Source organism: Phasianus colchicus, chromosome 17 (genome assembly GCF_987193195.1).
Source record: "Phasianus colchicus chromosome 17, bPhaCol1.hap1.1, whole genome shotgun sequence".
Lineage (NCBI taxonomy): Eukaryota > Metazoa > Chordata > Aves > Galliformes > Phasianidae > Phasianus > Phasianus colchicus.
In genome coordinates, this window is record NC_143452.1 from 7,755,441 (window position 1) to 7,773,229 (window position 17,789).

The 17,789-nt window shown below is 41.2% G+C and overlaps 1 protein-coding gene across 2 annotated transcripts in view; it reads left to right on the forward strand.

Annotated features, from left to right (window-relative positions):
- The window catches only part of CDH4 (cadherin 4), a 416,262-nt gene that overhangs the window by 261,743 nt on the left and 136,730 nt on the right, over positions 1 to 17,789 (forward strand). For both annotated transcript variants that reach the window (XM_090152060.1, XM_031590256.2), the window contains one exon: positions 7,905 to 8,081. In XM_090152060.1, coding sequence (XP_090008186.1) covers positions 7,905 to 8,081 — 177 coding nt within the window. The remainder of the gene's footprint in view (positions 1 to 7,904; positions 8,082 to 17,789) is intronic.

Here is a 17,789-nt window from a genome sequence, read left to right on the forward strand (position 1 = left end):
GTCAAAAGAGGTATCGCAGATGTTTGAAACCATAAAAGACCTCACCAAAGGCAGGATTTCTTACATACCTGCTTTGGTACATGATTCTCCTTGAGAATGGAACAGGACCAACACCACCGACCTCATTAGGTTTTCTGATCAAAGAGATTAAACAGCATTTGTTGTATTGAAGAGGAGTATTCTGTGGCAACCTGATGGGCTTTGCCATAAGCTGGTGAATGTCTTGTTTCTCTGGGGTCCAGACTTACTATTTCATTAGTTGTCCAGTAAAGGCCCTGCAGAAAAGAGATCTTTTCCTTTCTGCCTTACAAGTGTGAGTGTTGTGGTCACTGTTTGAAAACTTCCTGTTTTCCCCTGATGTTCTTCCTCATTTTTTTCCATCCTTTGTAGCCCTACGATGCTGAAGAGCATTTTGGTTCTTCAGTTACTCCAACCACACTTTATTACTTATGTTGGATAAAATTTTCCAGAACCTGCTAAGCCAGCCGTGTACCTCACAGCCCTCAATTTGCATGCATGCATCATCTTTCAGAAATGAAGGAGCAGTACACATACGAGCAGGTGCACAGCTTTGACATGGGCTCCTTGAAAGAGCATGGTGTCTGCTGTGCCCGATGCATAGGTGTGCATTTTACATTGCTCTCCTCCTCTGGGGGCCATAACTCTGTTAGGTTTTAGTCAAACTTTTCTTTCTCTGTCAGCTGATGTATTCTGGAAGCTCATGCACTTGCCAAATCTGACAATTTTTCTTACTAATTGACTTTAATGTGAACTGCTCTATGCAGCCCCACTGCTAACTGATTAAACAACAACAAAAAAAAAAGTAATGAATTCTTGCTTAACTAGCTGATTTAATTAAAATGTTTTATACTGTAATTGTATGGTTTCTATAAATGGAGAGGTAATTTTGTTTAATGAGTTCCTAACCAAACATAACATTCCTGACTGTACGCAGCCAGATTTGTGAAAGGTCACAAATGCTGAGATTCCACTGTTTGCTTTTGTAAGTCGTGATGATCAAACAGCTTGATCTGGCACTTGAAATATCCTATCAGGATTGGTTCCCTCTATCCCTGTTTATACCAGAAATTATTAGTATAGTTTTAGGAGCAGAGGGGGTTCTCCTCTGTATCTGAACACTGTTCATTATCTTTAAAGTGGAAGTCTACTGCCAAAATCACGTCTCATTGTCAATTAGTGGCTTCTCTGCAAACACATTAATTTAATGCCCCTGCTGAAGTATTGCACGCATTGGAACATCTTGCTGCTAAAACACTAGTTTTCAGAACACTTTGACACAAATCAGTCATGAATAGCAATTTATGCCTTGATGGCAGTGAGACTTGATATGAAGCTCTCTGCGATTAAATTTACCACAGTGTTTACAACTATTAGTAAATAGAGCTAATGGAGATAGTCATAACAGAATTCTAGGAGGTGGAATGAGGAGAAAAACAGATTATGGTCCCCTACCCGCATGATTCCGAAGGAATACCTTCACAGGGATAAACTGCAATAAAAGAAAGGCTAAAATAAGACGTCTCCTCTACTTAAAACTATATTTTCCTGCCTTCAACTTTGGCGAATTCAGCAATGACCTAAATACAAAAGAATCAATTACCCTAAAATAAATAAATTTGCCTTTTGTTCTGCAGCCCTTTCATTATACCGCGTGAAAACACAAAATGAAGTATCTCTTTTTGTTAAAAGATCAAAAACTGGGAAAATTGTATATTTTGGGAAAAAAAGGACTCATTCGTCCTCCACTGCCATCCCTAATGTCAGCAAAACGTTGTCTCCTTAGAACAGAATTCATGCAAACGTTTATTTAGCAGTGCTCTTGTGTTCCCTTTGTTAAAGAACTGAGCTGTATTTTCATTGTCTTATTTTCTGTTTGGTAAATACTGTTCTCTCCTGTCCTTTTCCCAGCTACCATGGAAACAAGTGAAAATGCTTCAGATTATATATTTTAAATCGATTTTTTGTGGTAGAAAATAGGAGAAGTTTTCAAAATGTGTATTGATAAGGGAGATGAAGGTGAATGTTTGAACAATGGACTAACAATGTCTTTATATCCACTTGGATTGATAAAAGTGAATTAAAACCAAGTTGCCTCGGTTAAAGACTAGAAGTGATGCTTGAAACAAAGCAAACCAAGTATTATTTCTTTCCTGAAAAATGCCTGGTGCAAAGTGCTAAACTTTCTCTAATAATAAGACTGGCGTATAAATAAAGCAAGTTAAATCATAAGTAACGTTGATATTTGGGAAAGAAAGGCTTTATTACCTCACCTTCTATTACAGTTAGCTTTTATTTCAAATGCAAGAATAATATATGTTAGTGCTGAATCCGGAGCATTCATCCATTCTGCGGGTTGAGCCCTATAAAATTAATAATCTCTAACAAACGCACCCAAAGACACACTGTTATTTATATGCAGAGAATGGTGGCTTATTTACCCAAACATTAGAGTGATCCAAAATGTTCAGCTAAGCAGGAACACAAAATATGATATTATATTATGTAAATGGGTTTGTGATACGCTCTGCTGGATAATAACTTCCAGATGTCTCTGTAGCCAGAGGCTGACGGATATCAGAGGCAGGTTGGCTGGGAGGGGAGACGTGCCAGCTGGCGGGACTGGCTACTGCTAAGTGTAGCGGAAGGTGAAAGCTGGTATTTCTTCACACTCACTGGTTTTATTTGGGGCTAGTGGAAAGTCGGCGTCATGCAGCCTTCTTTCCGCTAGCAGAGGTAGTAGGGTTGGGGGGCTGTAGGGAACCTGCATGTCCTCTTCTTTCTGTGAATTCTTTTGTGTCTCTTTTGTGAGGAGGGGTTGAGCTTGAGTCTCCCCAAAATCAGTTGTCTTAAGCCGTAGACTGAAGGAACAGAGGCTTACAGCCAGCCAGCAGATAGATGGTCATTCTGCCTTACTATTTATTGCCAGTGCTGAATGCAGACCGGGAGTCTCCATGAGCTCTCAGTGCTGTGGCACAATTGGAGTCAGCTGGGGCACCGTACAGCCTCAGCTGTTCTGAGAAAACTTTCTTACATCCATTCAGCTTTCAAGTCCAGCAGTCCCTAGAGGTTTAGATACACATCCTCTTGTAAACGCAGCCGGTTGTATTTATCATCATTAAATACAACACCAGACTGAAAAGGGATTGGAATTACTCCTGTAAGATGCCGCTGAAGTCACAGGCACAGACTTCAGGGAAGCCTTATGCGGAGCAGCCTTTGAGAGTAAAGATCTTTGCACAGTCCTTGCAGATAAGACTGTGCTGCCTGCAAACTCACATTTATTTCTGAGAGCTTGACCTGCCATTTCAGTAAAAGGTTTTGAGTTTACCTCTGTATGTCTCGAGTTGGTTTTAACTGATAGCCTTCCTGAAAAACAGGTGAGCGGCAAAGAGAATACTGCCAGACTGCCCTGCAGTTAGTCCTCAGCATGTTAATGACTTCCTGATCAAACACAGGGAGGATGGGCTCGGAGAGGCTCTTTCCCTGCCCAACAACTGCTCATAATGAATATTGTGGATGCATTTTTCATAGAAAGAAGCATTTAACTAGCAGAAAATGCAACAGCTTTATCAAGATTTACCTACATCTCTACATTTGTGTATATGGACAAGCCCAACAGAAGCTAAGCTGAGAGATGATTCCAGGTTTGCAGAATATAGGCTTCAGGTAAAACAGATAGCAATGCATGCTTTGCATTGCTTCGTTAGCAAGCTTTAAAATATTTTACCTTAATATGAATACTAAGGCATTAAATCATACTGAATCCAAATCCATAAGAAGTTTATATCTCAGCATGGTCTGTTATTTTTCTTCACCCCACGCTTTGAAATCACTTTTTCTCCTTGAATGTGAAGATATTCAAATGGCTTAGCTGTTGTAGCCTAAACTACCAGACAGACATAATTACTAAATTTTATACTATAGAATCATGCCTTTGTATTGCCAAAAACTGTGCTCACGGCTTCCATGTTTGGTGTTTGATTGTGTTGTAACAAACTCTAGATGTCACCGTGTCATTTTCAGAACAGAAAGTAGATGCAATTTGCCATTTGGCATGTGTTTCTTCTGCTGCTGCAGAATGGGCTGTGGTGCTGCAGCTTGGATTTCGTACCCTGTGTAGCCGTGATAATGAGATATCTCTAAGGTGATGTAAACCAAAATCTGTTGTTCTAAACATATTAAGTAGGCCTAACTGTGTTGGTTTGTCGACAGCATTTGGAACTATTTGGGCTAGGGCCCAGAATCGTGGTCAGCAACAGAGTCTTCCTGGCCTGTGTCTGAGGAGACTGTGTAAATCTTCAGCTGATCAGAGTATGTGACGTTTGTATTGAAGATCTGCTTTCTGTTTTTTGGTTTTTTGTTTTTGTTTTTGTTTTTTTCTGCCTAAAACCAAAGGTATGTGCTGGAGAGCAGAGAAATCGTGCAGTGCTGTCTGGACGGATGATTTCCTGACATGCAAGGAAACTACTTCTAATCTCAAGTCTAGTGAATTTGATGTTGAGATAGCATGGGCTACAGCTCACCTGGAAAATCAGGAGCTGCAGATGTTGTCTTCCCTGTGCTCATGCGTGGACCTGAGATGAGGGAGGTGCTGCACAGTAGGTTATGCTGGAGGTATTTTGTGATTACTGTCAGTGATGTTTGTTGGTGCAGAGAGGATGATTTCACACTTAGAAAAATCCACTTGTGCAAGCATATCCTCTAAGTACTGTGTCAGTGCATGGCTTCAGCTCCTTTTCCTGCTCTGAGGGATGGACTGCACTGAGCTGCAGCAGGACCTGCACAGGGGGAGCAGATCCCAGCACAGAGCATGGCCCTTCTGAGTGCAGAGCATGTTGGGGCATCTCATACTTCCTGAAACCCAGTAATTAAGGCACAAGGTGGAGAGCTGGGAATCTGTGGACTTCTATTTTGCTGGAATGCCTGTTGTCACTTCTCCACATGTAACGGAGTGAAAGCACCTCAAAAAGGCAATGGGAGGAAACTAGCATAAAGCAGTAGCACTAGAGGTGCTCAATTGATTGTGATAAGGACTGTGGACAGATTGCGTTCTGATGACACTACAAAAGGTAGAGGAACATTTTATCTTTCGAAGATCTCTGCCTGGGAATCTGGAAAGCATATGGCCAGTGAGGCCATGAGAGAGGCAGCAGTTGTTATCTCAGTAAAAACTGTTATTCAGCAGAAACAGAATTTGAAGCTGTACTTTATAATTAATTTAACTTGGTGTCACATTCTGCTTTTGAGTTGAACTTTAGGTACTTGCCAACTGAGAAGTACAGGGGAGTTGTGTGGGGCTCATGGTTAGTTGTTGCTGTTATTCCAGAGATGCTCTTGGATGTTTTAGTTGGAGATCTAAATAGTTCTGGCATTTGTACTCACCAGACTTTGTTACTGCATTTGTCTCACAGCTTTTAAACAGCAGAAAACATGTACAACGTATTTAAACAACACCAGAGAAATTAAGGTCATGAGAATGCAGCGCCAACAAATGAAGATAAAAAAGAGCTGTTTTTTTTAAAAAAAAAAAACAAAAAACTGTTGTTGCAAGGCGCTTTTGAAATTCTACATACCAAATTCAGAGTCATGTTGATGATTTATTCTAATGTAGGAAAACATCATCAAGAGTGACAAGCAAGCTAGTCACTGTCTAGTCACCTGCCAGCAAATATTTCATAAAGACTAAAAAGGCTGGTACTGCTTTGCTGAGCTGACACTAATTATTTCAGTATACATGGAGCTTTGGGATTCATGTTAATTCTCAAGTCTGTCTTTAGTTCAGACTCATTCCACTGTGTAAACCCAGCAGTGCACAAATTATTTGACCATCCTTTCATAATCTGTCCCCATGCTCACTTGCCAATTATATAAACTGATCCAAATACCTGCTCTCCAAGGAACCCCATTTGGGAATCACAAGCCAATTTAAAAGAAGGAGGATATCCACTTTTCTGTAGCTCATGTCTGGTAGTCCTATTTCACGCTGACGTTCATTTCTGGGTATCTTCTTGAGATAACATGGTTTACATCAGTATTCAGAAAAGATACCTTTCTGGTGAAAAAGTCCTTTTTAGATGGAAGCTATTGGACATAGCATACTGCATCCCATAGGAAGGATGAGTTCAATGGTCTCTACCACATCCTGAATATCCTGAAAAACTCTCCCACTGCCGTAGCGTGATGTTCTTTCTTTGTTCAGTACAAACTTAAGTGAGTATTTGTAGAACAGCTTCTAAATATTGAAGAGTAGCATAGTGTTCTTGTAGCAACTTAGTGATAGGGCTTGGAGAAAGTGTATAGAAAAGTGCTGGAGCACAAAACGCCAGTCGTATTGGTGGTGTGAATTAGCATGAGAGACAGTTTGAGAAACATGGCTACAGATATGACTGAAAAAGACTACATTTGTCTGCTCTCTAAAAATCCAGCTCTGTTCAAAGTGGCTCATTTTTAAGGTCTGTAGTAAAGATAGCGGCATTTGTGCACAAATGCCTCCTATAGCTGCAGCCAGCAGCTGTTTGCGCTCCACAGGTACCAGCAATCAGGGCCACAGCCAAGCTGTGAGAATGGCCTCCTCGCTGCCATGTCCAGCTCTCAGCATCCAGAAGAGCCACACAGCTTCGCAGCCACCACTGAGCTGCAGATATTGTTAGTTTTCAGGTGGCTGCCTGCTTCATTGCACTTCCAGGCTGAGAACTACTGAAACATGCTATTAGATGGACTTATGTCACACTACAGATTTCAAAGCAGTGATTCTTGCTGAACTCAGTGCCTACAAATAACTGCTTGCAAATATGTGTTGGTGTTTGAGTTTGTTTGTTTGGAGCAAAACTAAAACTTAGCATAGCTTAAAATTGCAAGGACCTCAACAAAACTTTGCTGTGTTTTTCTTAGTGCTCTATGGTGTTCTTGTGTTTGGGGTTTAAAGATTTGTAAGAGGGTATCTGCTTCTTTAAAACTGCATGTCAAGAACCTTTCCAAGGCATAAGGGATAAGGAGAGAAGGAAACAGTAATGGAAGCCAAGTTGGGTCAGTGACATTAATTTATGGGCATGTGAGAAAGTGGGAATGTTTATTCCAGCAGGGTTGTGGGATGGAGGCCTTCTAAGCTGGGAGACAATGAGAAGAAACAAACCTCCCTCCGGTCAGGATGACCAGCACCAAAGTTTGCCATGGGCAGAGTCAGTTATTAAAAAAAAAAAATCATAAAGAATGACTCACAAGCACTTCAAATCATGAAAACTGTTTGACTGAGATACTTTCCAGGCTACATGGAGAGATATGTATTTGAGATTTGTATTCAAAACCCAGCTTTTATAAAAAGGTCACTTCTTGTGCAGTACTAAGTTGAACTCATTCGCTTTTGAAGGCACAAAGCTACTCTCCCTCTGGTCCTGATGTGTTTGGTTTGGCCAGATGCACCTGCAGAACTGTGGGCCACAGGTTGCTGTAACCCTGCTAACACCAAGGAGTGGGGTAACTTTGTGCTATAAACCCGAACCTATAATATAGTAAAGGAATTTTCTTCTTCTTTTTTTTTTTTTTGCTGTGTTCTGGTAGGTTGCGTTTATTAGAAATTTGCAGGAACTTCTTTGCCCCAGTGTGCCGCTGAAGCTCCCTGCAGCTGGTGTAATGAAGACGATATATTCTGGGAGGCATCTTGATTTGAGACTGACAGCTCCATATATCTGTGAAAATGAAGTGGCAGCTGAGTTGACAGTAAAGCATATTGTGTCTTTGTGATGCAGGAATATATCACGTTAATAACAATAATTTTCACAGTTCCATGTGACCATTTACAAGCAGGGAAGCACTGCTGTTGGGAGAGGTCCTAAGAAATGAGGAGGCAGAAGCTAACTGGGTTTGCTTTCTTGCTTCTAAAACAGCCAAAGGGAAGGAAGAGTGGACCTGTGGACCTGGCGCAGCAGCAAAGTGACACCCTGCTCCCCTGGCGCCAACACCAGAGTGCGAAAGGCCTCCGGAGGCAGAAGCGAGACTGGGTCATCCCCCCCATCAACGTGCCAGAAAATTCAAGGGGCCCCTTTCCTCAGCAACTGGTCCGGGTAAGTTGAAATAAGTAGAGATAGCAATCGTGGTAATGTTGCAATGGGTCAAGGGAAGTCTTAGGTGCGGGCCAAGCTCATGGCAGAGGAAGGCTGGCTTGCTGCACAAGATCTCTGCTTTTCCTCATGCAGGAGAAGTTTGCTTTTACATGCTGCTGAAGCACTGGTTTTCTGAAGAAAATTGTCCCCGTTTCCCTCCCCTGACTGAACAACAGCCTAATCGCCTCCTTCCAGCCAGTCCCCCAGGAGATGCCGGCACTGCAGCCAAGATGGCACTTTGCCCATGCTGTCATCCAGCAAATGGCTGCAGGTGTAAAGCTGGGATTGGTGACACCCAGCGCTGCAGGGTGCCACGTCCTTCCCCTCCCACCCTGAGCCCAGCACAGATGCGTGGCAGGGCTGGAGGAGGCTGGCTGCATGCTGCCGCAGATGGATCGCTCGTCCTCTGCATGCTGCTGGCTTCTTTCTTTACAAGGACGATCACCAAGATCAGGTTTGCCTGTGTGGCTTTCTGTGATGGTTGTTGGATGACATAAAAAGAAAGGGAAAAGGGCTTTGACAGACATGTTTGGTTGTGTATTTTTGCTGTTGATATGTGTTCGCCACATACAGTTACACGTCGATATTCCTCTAGTTGCAGTTTTTGGAGTGGTAGAAAGATTGCATGTAAAAAAAGAATTTCTGGCAGAGTTTTTCAGCTCTTCCCTTGGAAGAAAATTGTGACAAATGTAAAATTTCAGACCTCATTTTGAGAAACAGTGGTGTGCCATTGGCACCCCTTCTCGGGAAGTTCACCTCATCATCTTGAAACAGTGCCTGGATTCAAATGAGTGGTTCTCATTATCTGTTTCCCATGGATTTGGTCATAGCTTCCTGCACAACCAATGTCTGGGAGGCACAATGAGCTGGCTGAGTCCTTCAGAAGTTCAGGTGAACTTTGCAAGGACCCCTGTAGTGACTGAAGGAGCATGTGCTCTATTCACTGAGTAATGGGTACGCTTGAGTTGTTGGTGACATTTCTTTGTGTAATTGGGGAAACATGGCAAGGAATGAAAAAGTATTAGGTGGCAAATGTTTCTGTGTCTGTCCTATAGAAAGGAATCTATGAATCTCTGTGTTCAGCCATGCTGGGTAGGGAGTGACCCATTAAAGTTTTGTCCTAACATGTTGAAGAGATGTCTAAAGAGAATTACTGAATGTGTCAAAAATACCTTTAATAAGGTATTGATAGTTTAGATTAATTCCTGCATTCCTGTGAAAAATAAGAGGGCTACTTGCAAAATGAACTTAAGCCCTGCCACACTCCCTACTGATCTCTTTGGGGCTTTGACTAGACAGTGAGAGGGCAACTTGACACCGCTGTACCATGGCAAATGTATTGATTTATAAGGACTGAAATCTCTGTGGCACTGGGGATAAAACAGGAGACCTCAGGAATGCTGTACTCCAGTATTAGTGAGAGTGAAAAATGTTAGATTTTATATAGGTACGGGAGCATTGGTATTCATCACTTAAACTGCCAGTAGCCTTGGAAAGATAACTTAGCTTTTGGAAATGCAGGGCTCCCAGATTGTCACAGAAATACATTCCAATGTGGTTTTTAAATATAGATGCTAGTGGATATACCGAAAAATAAATAAAAAATGGGGTAGGAAAGAGAAATGATTTACAAAGTGCTGCTCTCCTTTGCTTCTGACATGCAGGAAGTATTGTAATGACAGAGAAGATCATAGCTTTGTACAAATGGTGCAACTTGATTAAGCGTGAGAACCCCTGATGTTTCAGGCTTGGTTCGAGTTTCTGCTCATCTGTAGCAACTGGCCCATTTGCTGGCCCCTGAACATGAAGGTTGGGTGATTCCTAGCAGGAGTTATAGCTTTCCCTGCTAAGCTTTACTCCTTAATTATCCAGAATAGGACAAATCGACATTTCAAAGACCAGCACTATCTGGTTTTTTCCATCCACATAATCTTCAGATTGCCCTGGAGCATTCTGCTGTCTCCAAGATCTAGGTAACAGTTTTGATCTGATTTCCCATGCTTTTGCTCACTGGGCACTGAATATTTTTTTTGTCCATCTGCTCACAAACTGCAGCTCGAAGTGCACATGTGAAGTTACAGCACAGATTTGTATGGAAAGAAGTCTGTCAGTTTTCTCTGCTAGTTTACATAAAGTGTTCAAATCTAATGCTAGCTCCTGGACACTGGGCTTTGTGTGGTCTGGATGGCCCTGTATTTACACTTGATAGGTATAACTAATGGAAACCCATCCTTCTGTTATCACATCCGTGGTTGTGGTTACATGGAAGGAAAAGATGGCATGAAAAGTAAACAAAAAAGCCCTGCCAGAAGTACCTTTTCGTTGTACCACTCGGTGGTTGCATTTTTATAGGTCACACTAATTTGAAATGCATAGGCAAATCTTTCGGGTTCCCTCCTACTCCTGCTTCCTATTGTGAAGGCAAAAATTCCATTTTGTGGAAGTTGATTAGTTACTTGTTAGTATTTTTAGCAAGGCTTTGCCTGAATGAAGTTTAAATCATAGCAAAGGTGAATGCAGCTTGATGGGAGCTCCACACCTCGGAGTGCAGCCCTGTCTGGTTCAGCTGCGATCAGATGTAATTCTGTGCTCATTAAAGCATTTCATTCTGATAAAAAACATTAAATGAAAATCTTTTTAAAAAATGGGGAAAAAAAAAAGTCAAAACATTATCTCTGCCAAAAAATCTTCTCTTAATTACAGGGTATTTTTTTTCTTTCAAAGGAACATCCGTGTCTGCTCATATGCATCAGCCACACTAACTAGGAAATGTGTTTAAGAAAAATAGTAGATATAAAAAAAAAAAAAAAGAATTTCTGAGTTTCAGATGCTGAAAAAATTCGATTTGTAGATACAAACAATGGATCAATTCATCAGACAGTGTAAATAAATATCTTATGTGCATAAAGTAAAAATGTTTTAGTGGTGGTATCAATGTTTTGCAAATTTTGGTTTTGTCTTCCAGCTGAAAAAAAATGTGATCAATTTTATTGATATACGCATATTTATTTTGCAAACATTTATGAAAATCATGGGCTTAATTTCCTTGTGCCTGACTTCTACCTTTGTATTAGGAATAACATTTTACATGCTGTGAAATATTTTACTGTAGTGAGGATAATTTCATTACTAATTGTCAGGTACTCTCATTATTATAACCATGAGGTCCGTAAGAATGTCTATTAAAAATATAAAAACAATATGAAATCCCCCTCCTTGCCTGAGCAAATGACTCACACAGCACACTGATCAACTGAGATAAAATATTTAATAGTCGCTTCTTTGCTGAGTACCCTTTATTTTCTCACTGACTCATGCTCTTTTTAGCCACATGTGTAGCTAATTCTTAATTATCTATTATCTAATTATCTATTAGCTAATCCTGTATTTCATCCTCTTTTTTTTTTTTTAACTTTGAGAAGTATCTCAGTTTGGGGTCCACCTGCAAGTCTCTAGCTTCTTCTGATGGAAATATTGAGGTAGTTTCAGACACTGATGTCTTTGCCCATCACAGAGGGGCTGTATGAAAGCCATTCATTTACAAGGCAGAGAGTGCTGTGGAAGAACAGCCTTTGGTCATGGCAAGCTTAGATGGTGGACTCCTCTATCAACCACTGCAACAGCATTTACTTCGTGAGTGCTCCAGCCTTCCATCTTTACCTCCTGGGAGCTGCCTGTCTCCAGCTTGATCTGCATTGGCCCTAATTTTCCCAGCTTGCATGTATTAAACAATTAAAAAATTAAATTTTACCCCTGAGATCTCTTACTATAAACAACTTGTTTATTTTCATTACACCAGCATGAAAATCCACTGCAGATGACCGAGACAGGATCTTGGTGCTCTTACAAACTGCCTTGATTGCGTGCTACAAGCACAGCATGCTTGCTCCTATCCAGCGCTGGTAATCTCAGACACAAGAATACTAGAAACAATCTAATGTGTCTAACAGGGAACAAGAAGGAAGGATGCATCTTATGTAAATTTAATCAGAAAGTCCTGAAGTGCTTTGGAAAGTTGGCATATAATATACCTGAGGACTCTTGCTTTGTTTCTTGGCAGCGGTGCCGTTGATTGGTTGGGTTTCATACAGCACAGTGCATGTTAATGCAGCAGAGAGCTCTTTCAGAAGTGCCAGAAAACCCCAAAGTGGACTCATGAATGGATTTAGCACATGTTGAGCTATATGGCAGAACTGGATATTCCGTATGAAAAGAATTCATAGCACAGTCAGGAGCTGCACAGCCTGTTTGGGGTCCATAGCCTGTCCTGGCACAGGGCATAGATGGAGTGAGACTGTTCTTCAGAAGTCTCAAATCCTGGTGCTGGATGTGCACACAAGGTGTACACCGAGCTGAGGAATCCCAGCTGGCACAGGCTGTCAGACCTCAATATTGCTGTTTCTTTTGCTCATCACATATATTTCAGCATGCACCTTTGCACTGTTTTAAATAGTTTTATTGTAGGAAATCCCTCATGCCTCCTCTATCAACCACGTTGCTTACTGCTGTGAAATTGGCAGTTCAGAATCCATTAACTCCCAGCTGCAAGACAGATGGCATCTGTCTGTGGTGAGAGAAGGTTTGTTGAGAAAAGGCCTCGCAAATGCTTCCCAAAGGACATCAGACCTCACTTTTCCTGAGAGACGCATGGACAGCTTTGATTACAATTAGGACTAGATCTTCCTTCTTCGTGGGAACAGGTGTTTCTTTTGCCTCTCTAACTGCAAACAACGAGAAAAACCCACCATGATTCTGGCACTCTGTACACCTCGTCTTTGGTATCCCTGCGAGCGTCACCAGCTGAAATTTGGAAATTAGATGTTTTTGTCTGCACTGTGGCAGAAATGAGAAGGAGCAGGCCAAGGGCTGAGATGCGGGGCATCATGCAGACTGTGCTGCTCTGTAGAGCCACTGCCTTTCTTTGAAAGGTGGTTGAAGGATGGTAGATTGCATGGCACAAAGCAGCCTGAAAACAGAGAAATATTAGCAGGAAAACATTTCAGGAATCATGAGAGGTGTTGCTGCAGTCTCAGCTCTGGTACAGATCTGTTATCTGTGTGTGTGCATCACCAGGACAGGATCAGCTCATTCTGGATGAAGGGAGAAAGAGAAATGCTCTCTTGACACTTCTTTTGAAATTTCTTATAAGTAGGCAACTTGGAGCAGGTCCATAAATACAAACCACACTATATATTTTCTTCAGACTACATTTCTTTGTTTGCATTCTCCCTGGTGTGTGATGGCTGGATGTCATTCTTAACTCTCCATCATTTCACAGAAATTCAAAGCCAGATCCTGATGTAAATTCGTGCATCTCTGCCAAAGCTGGTGGGGCTACACCAGCGTATTGCATTTGGGAATCTAGGTCGGAGAAAGCAGATGCCCAGTGCTTTATGGGCTTTACATGCACACACACACATAGCATTGTGGATTGGAAAGTGCAGCTCCAGCATAAATGCTCCATTTGAAAATCTCTTACAGCAGCATTCAAGCCTATACTGTAATTATACATATTGTATTTCCTTGTATTCAGACCCATGGGGAATTTATATTGTCCTTGCTAAAGCCAGAGGGACTGAAGGAAAGCAGTCATTTAATGATTCAGCTGTCTTGGGCTCTATGATTTAATCAATCATATGAAAGAAATTTTTAGATTCTTTGTGTTTAGAGTTCTCTTGTCTGAGCAGAAAATGTTCCCTTTTTGAATTGCTTTAATAGCTGTATTTATGCAGCTGAAAGTTCCTTAAGAAATGAAAGTAAAATCAAATTGCTGAGAATGCCTAGATAATTTATCGGAGAATATTCAATTAGAATATATTAATATTTTAGATTTCCATCATTAATTTAATATTCAGAGATTTAATTTAGTCGTTGAATTGCTGTAGTGCCATGCGTGGGTAGATTGTTAGGCTGAGTGCTTAAAACACCTGCCACAAATGGGTGAATCTAACTTTGATTCCCAAGAGCACAAATGCCTTTCTACTGACATAAGTCTTGCAGCAAAACTCAGACCGTAAATCTTGCCTCTACTCTGCATTTTTCCATAATTGCAGAATGGAATAATACAATCTTCTAGCAGAAGTAAAGGCAAGAACCTTATTTATTTATGCATTCAAATCCAGGCTGAGGGGGAGTTTGGTGCCTTGTGGTTCTGAATTTGTCGGTATTTTACTGAAGAATTTCATTTTGCCAGCTCAGCCTTGTTACTTACTCAAGGAGAACTGTCAAAAGTGAGTCTGGGATTTTAAGGTGATTGACACTTTGCAGACAAATATCAAGGAAGCCCCACTGCCCAGCTGAGCTAAAAATATTGCTTTGAGATTTTGCCATTTTCCAAAAGTCTTTGGGAATAGTAACGTGAATGGGAGAATGCCCCAGTATATAATATAAAAAATCCACTAAATATTAAAATGCCATGTAATTTGAAAGTTATTTGGAAATTATCATTAAATATATTCCCAATGGCATGAAAAAAAAAAAAAAGCCAAACATATTTTTAATTTCCACATGACATAAAACCTGAGATTCTCTGAAGTTGTTGGCAGCAATGAGACTCCGCTCTTATTCAGATGCAGAAGTGTCAGCATAAAATTTCAGAAGTGCCAAAATTCATTGATAAGATTCCAGATTTAAGCCCTGGGATGGTATTTTTTGTTTGATTGTTTGCAGCGTGGGTTAAAATCATGTCAGGATCCAGGTACCATCATTACAGGATCAGCCTGCGCTTGGCACTTTGTGTCCTAAAGCTTGGACACGTGTATAGATGATTACCTAATGTTGGTACAGATCCTGTTGAGCTTGGTGCCAACATGTGTTCCTTGAAAGCAAAGGCAGCTATTACATTTGCATGCATAAAAATCAGGGATGTTATGGAGGGTAAAGAATAGTTAAAATTTGAGCACAGGCAGTCAGACAGAGTGGGTATCCCGGTAGCAGACCTCTGGTCTGACCTCATGTACAAAGTGTTAACAGCTAGGCAGTCATTTCAAACCTCCAGGTGCAGCAGAGAGGGATATCCTAACAGCTATCTGTGGCCAGAATGCCAAGTGTCACTTTTAATAAATAGTAAAAATTGTAAATTAGATCCATACAGTCTTCGCTTAGGTATTTTTCCATACAGAGGCAGATCTTTGCCACCACCCTGACCCATCCCTTACCTTTTAGCTCCTGCTTTGAGTTCACCTCAGGAACAGAAAACTTAGGAAGCACAGGAGACACAGAAAGATAGGTAACTCTTGCCTTGAAGTGTCGTCCCAGGCATACTGCAAAATAGTTCATCAATACTCCGAAGAGTATTTAGCTATAATACCCCCCTGCACATATTGCAGCATAATGTTACATCCCCATCCTCTACAGAAAGTGAGATAACAGTAATAGCTGCTCGGTACGGCTGTCATTAGTGTAGAGGCAAAGCTAGGAAGGCATAGTCAGAGCTAATGTACACAGCCCATGAAAGTTATTGAAAATCTGTAAAGACGGGATATGCTGTAAAAACAGTGGGTTAATTGCCTAAGAAGAAGATTTGGTTTTTTTCTTTGTGCCTTTTCCAAAGAAAAATAATAATAATGAAGAAAAAGCAAAGACATGAACAAAGAACTTGCAATCTGCCTCTTTTCTGCAACAGTTCATTATTTAACACTCATCACCCACATTAGTAGTAGGTTACTGTGGGACTTGGCTTCCTTGATGAATTGAAATGGAGTCCCAAAAACATAGCGGGGCTGTGTGGGTGTGAGTTTGGATTTGCAGAGTAGGGGTGCAGATATAACCTTGACAGCTAGGCTGTATTCACTGTATTAAGCTGGAATACGATAGGAGGCCAAAAAGACACGCACACTATTTCTTCCCTTACTATTGCATATGTTCCTGTCTGCACCTCCAAAGAATTAAATTCAGCACCCTGGCATTTCAGATGGCAGCTTTGAAGATTTTAGAGAATTTACTCTGGAGCTAATTTTAAGCTCTCACTGCTGCAGTTAATTGTTTTATTTATAACTGCTGAGATTTTCAGACAGAAAGGTGTCACCATCTCAATCCTTTCTTGGTTGTGTCTAATGCAAAGTGATGAGAGGCATCAGCCATGGTTGCATTGGGGGGGCAGCAAAGAGTGGATGTGCAGCAGTTTGCCATAATTTTGTTAAAAGCCTTGTCTCTTTGCTATTTGTATTTTCCATAGCTCTTACCATATTTTTAATAATCACCGTATTTTAATAAGATTCATATTTGTTGCCAATTTCCTTAATTTAAAGGACATTTTCCTCCTATCCAAACAGTTAGACAACTTAAAACAAACAAACAAAACCTTGGATTACATTAAGGCAAACATTTTGCCCAAGGCAGTTTGGGTATCTGCAGATGGTACTGAACATTTTGGCCAATGTTCAGCGTAGATTTTAAGTACGTGCCTAAATTTGAGCCTTTGCATAGTTCCAGTGGCTCTTCTAAATCTATTTAGTGACAGAAAGCCAAGGACGTGAGCAGTGCCTCACTGGATTAAGACCAAGCATTTAGCATCTTGCAGTACCAACCTCTCTGGCCATGCTTATGGTTTTCCTTACAATTCTGATGTTATTTACATTTCTCTGCAAGCGCACAGATCGTGCTTCCAGCTGTACACACATCTAAGCCTTTGCATATTCCCTTCAAGCATATTGCTTTTTGTCTAACAGACACCACGCCAGGAGCCTGCCCTGAAGAGCCAGCCAGTAGACCTTGATTTTGTATTGTTTGTACTGGTTAAAGAGAGATGAATTTCTGTTAGTCCTGTGAATATCCTGCAACCTGTGAACTCATGTATCCTCTGAAAGCACCTGTGCTTGCTTTTCAGATTAAGTACAGCATTGCAGAGGGAATGGCCACAAGTGTAGCAGGTTTAGGGATGAAATAGGTGAGCTTTGGCTGACCCACGCTGAGGGTGTATAGAGGGAAAAAGCCTCCAGGAAGAGCTGGGGCTGTTTGTGTTTCAGTGAGAGTGGGGGAGATGTGCTGGTAAGGAGCTTCAGGGTAAGTGAATGTGCAGGGCTCAGCTAGAGGAGGCCTGGGAGGAGAGCAAATTTGCTCTGACCAAAGTTTTACATACGATATTGTAGCAGAAATGCTAAGTCATGGCTTGAAACAGTGATTGAGCACCTGGTGGGAAGGCAGGGCCAAACCAGGTGCAATGCACCTGAGCGACCAGAACCTCCCATACCTCATTTAAGGATTGGCAGTGGAGATGAGGGTATCTTGCTGGCGATCCCTGGGTACCTGAGGCTTTTTAAAGGTAAGCAGTTTCTTTCCTTTTTTTTTTTTTCTTCTGTGATTACAGCTGTTGTACTTGAGCACGTCCTTGTTTGCTACTGCCTAGGTCCTAGCTGTTCTGCTGCTGTGCTTTCCATTAAGTCACAGCATTATAAATATATATTATATGTATGGAGGTTTTGGGGTTGCTGCCCCTGGAGGTCTTCAGGAACTCTGGAGATGTGGCACTGAGTGTTATGGTCAGTGGGTGTGGTGGGATGGACTGAGCTTGTGGATCTTTTTCCCTGTTTGCTGCAGGAGTGTTGGACTACATGACCTTTAAAGGCCCATTCTAACTCTAAGGATTCTATGATCTTAGTGGTCTTTTCCAGCATTAATGTTTCCATTATTCCATGTAGTAGGAAATAAAGTCATCTAAAATGTTCAACT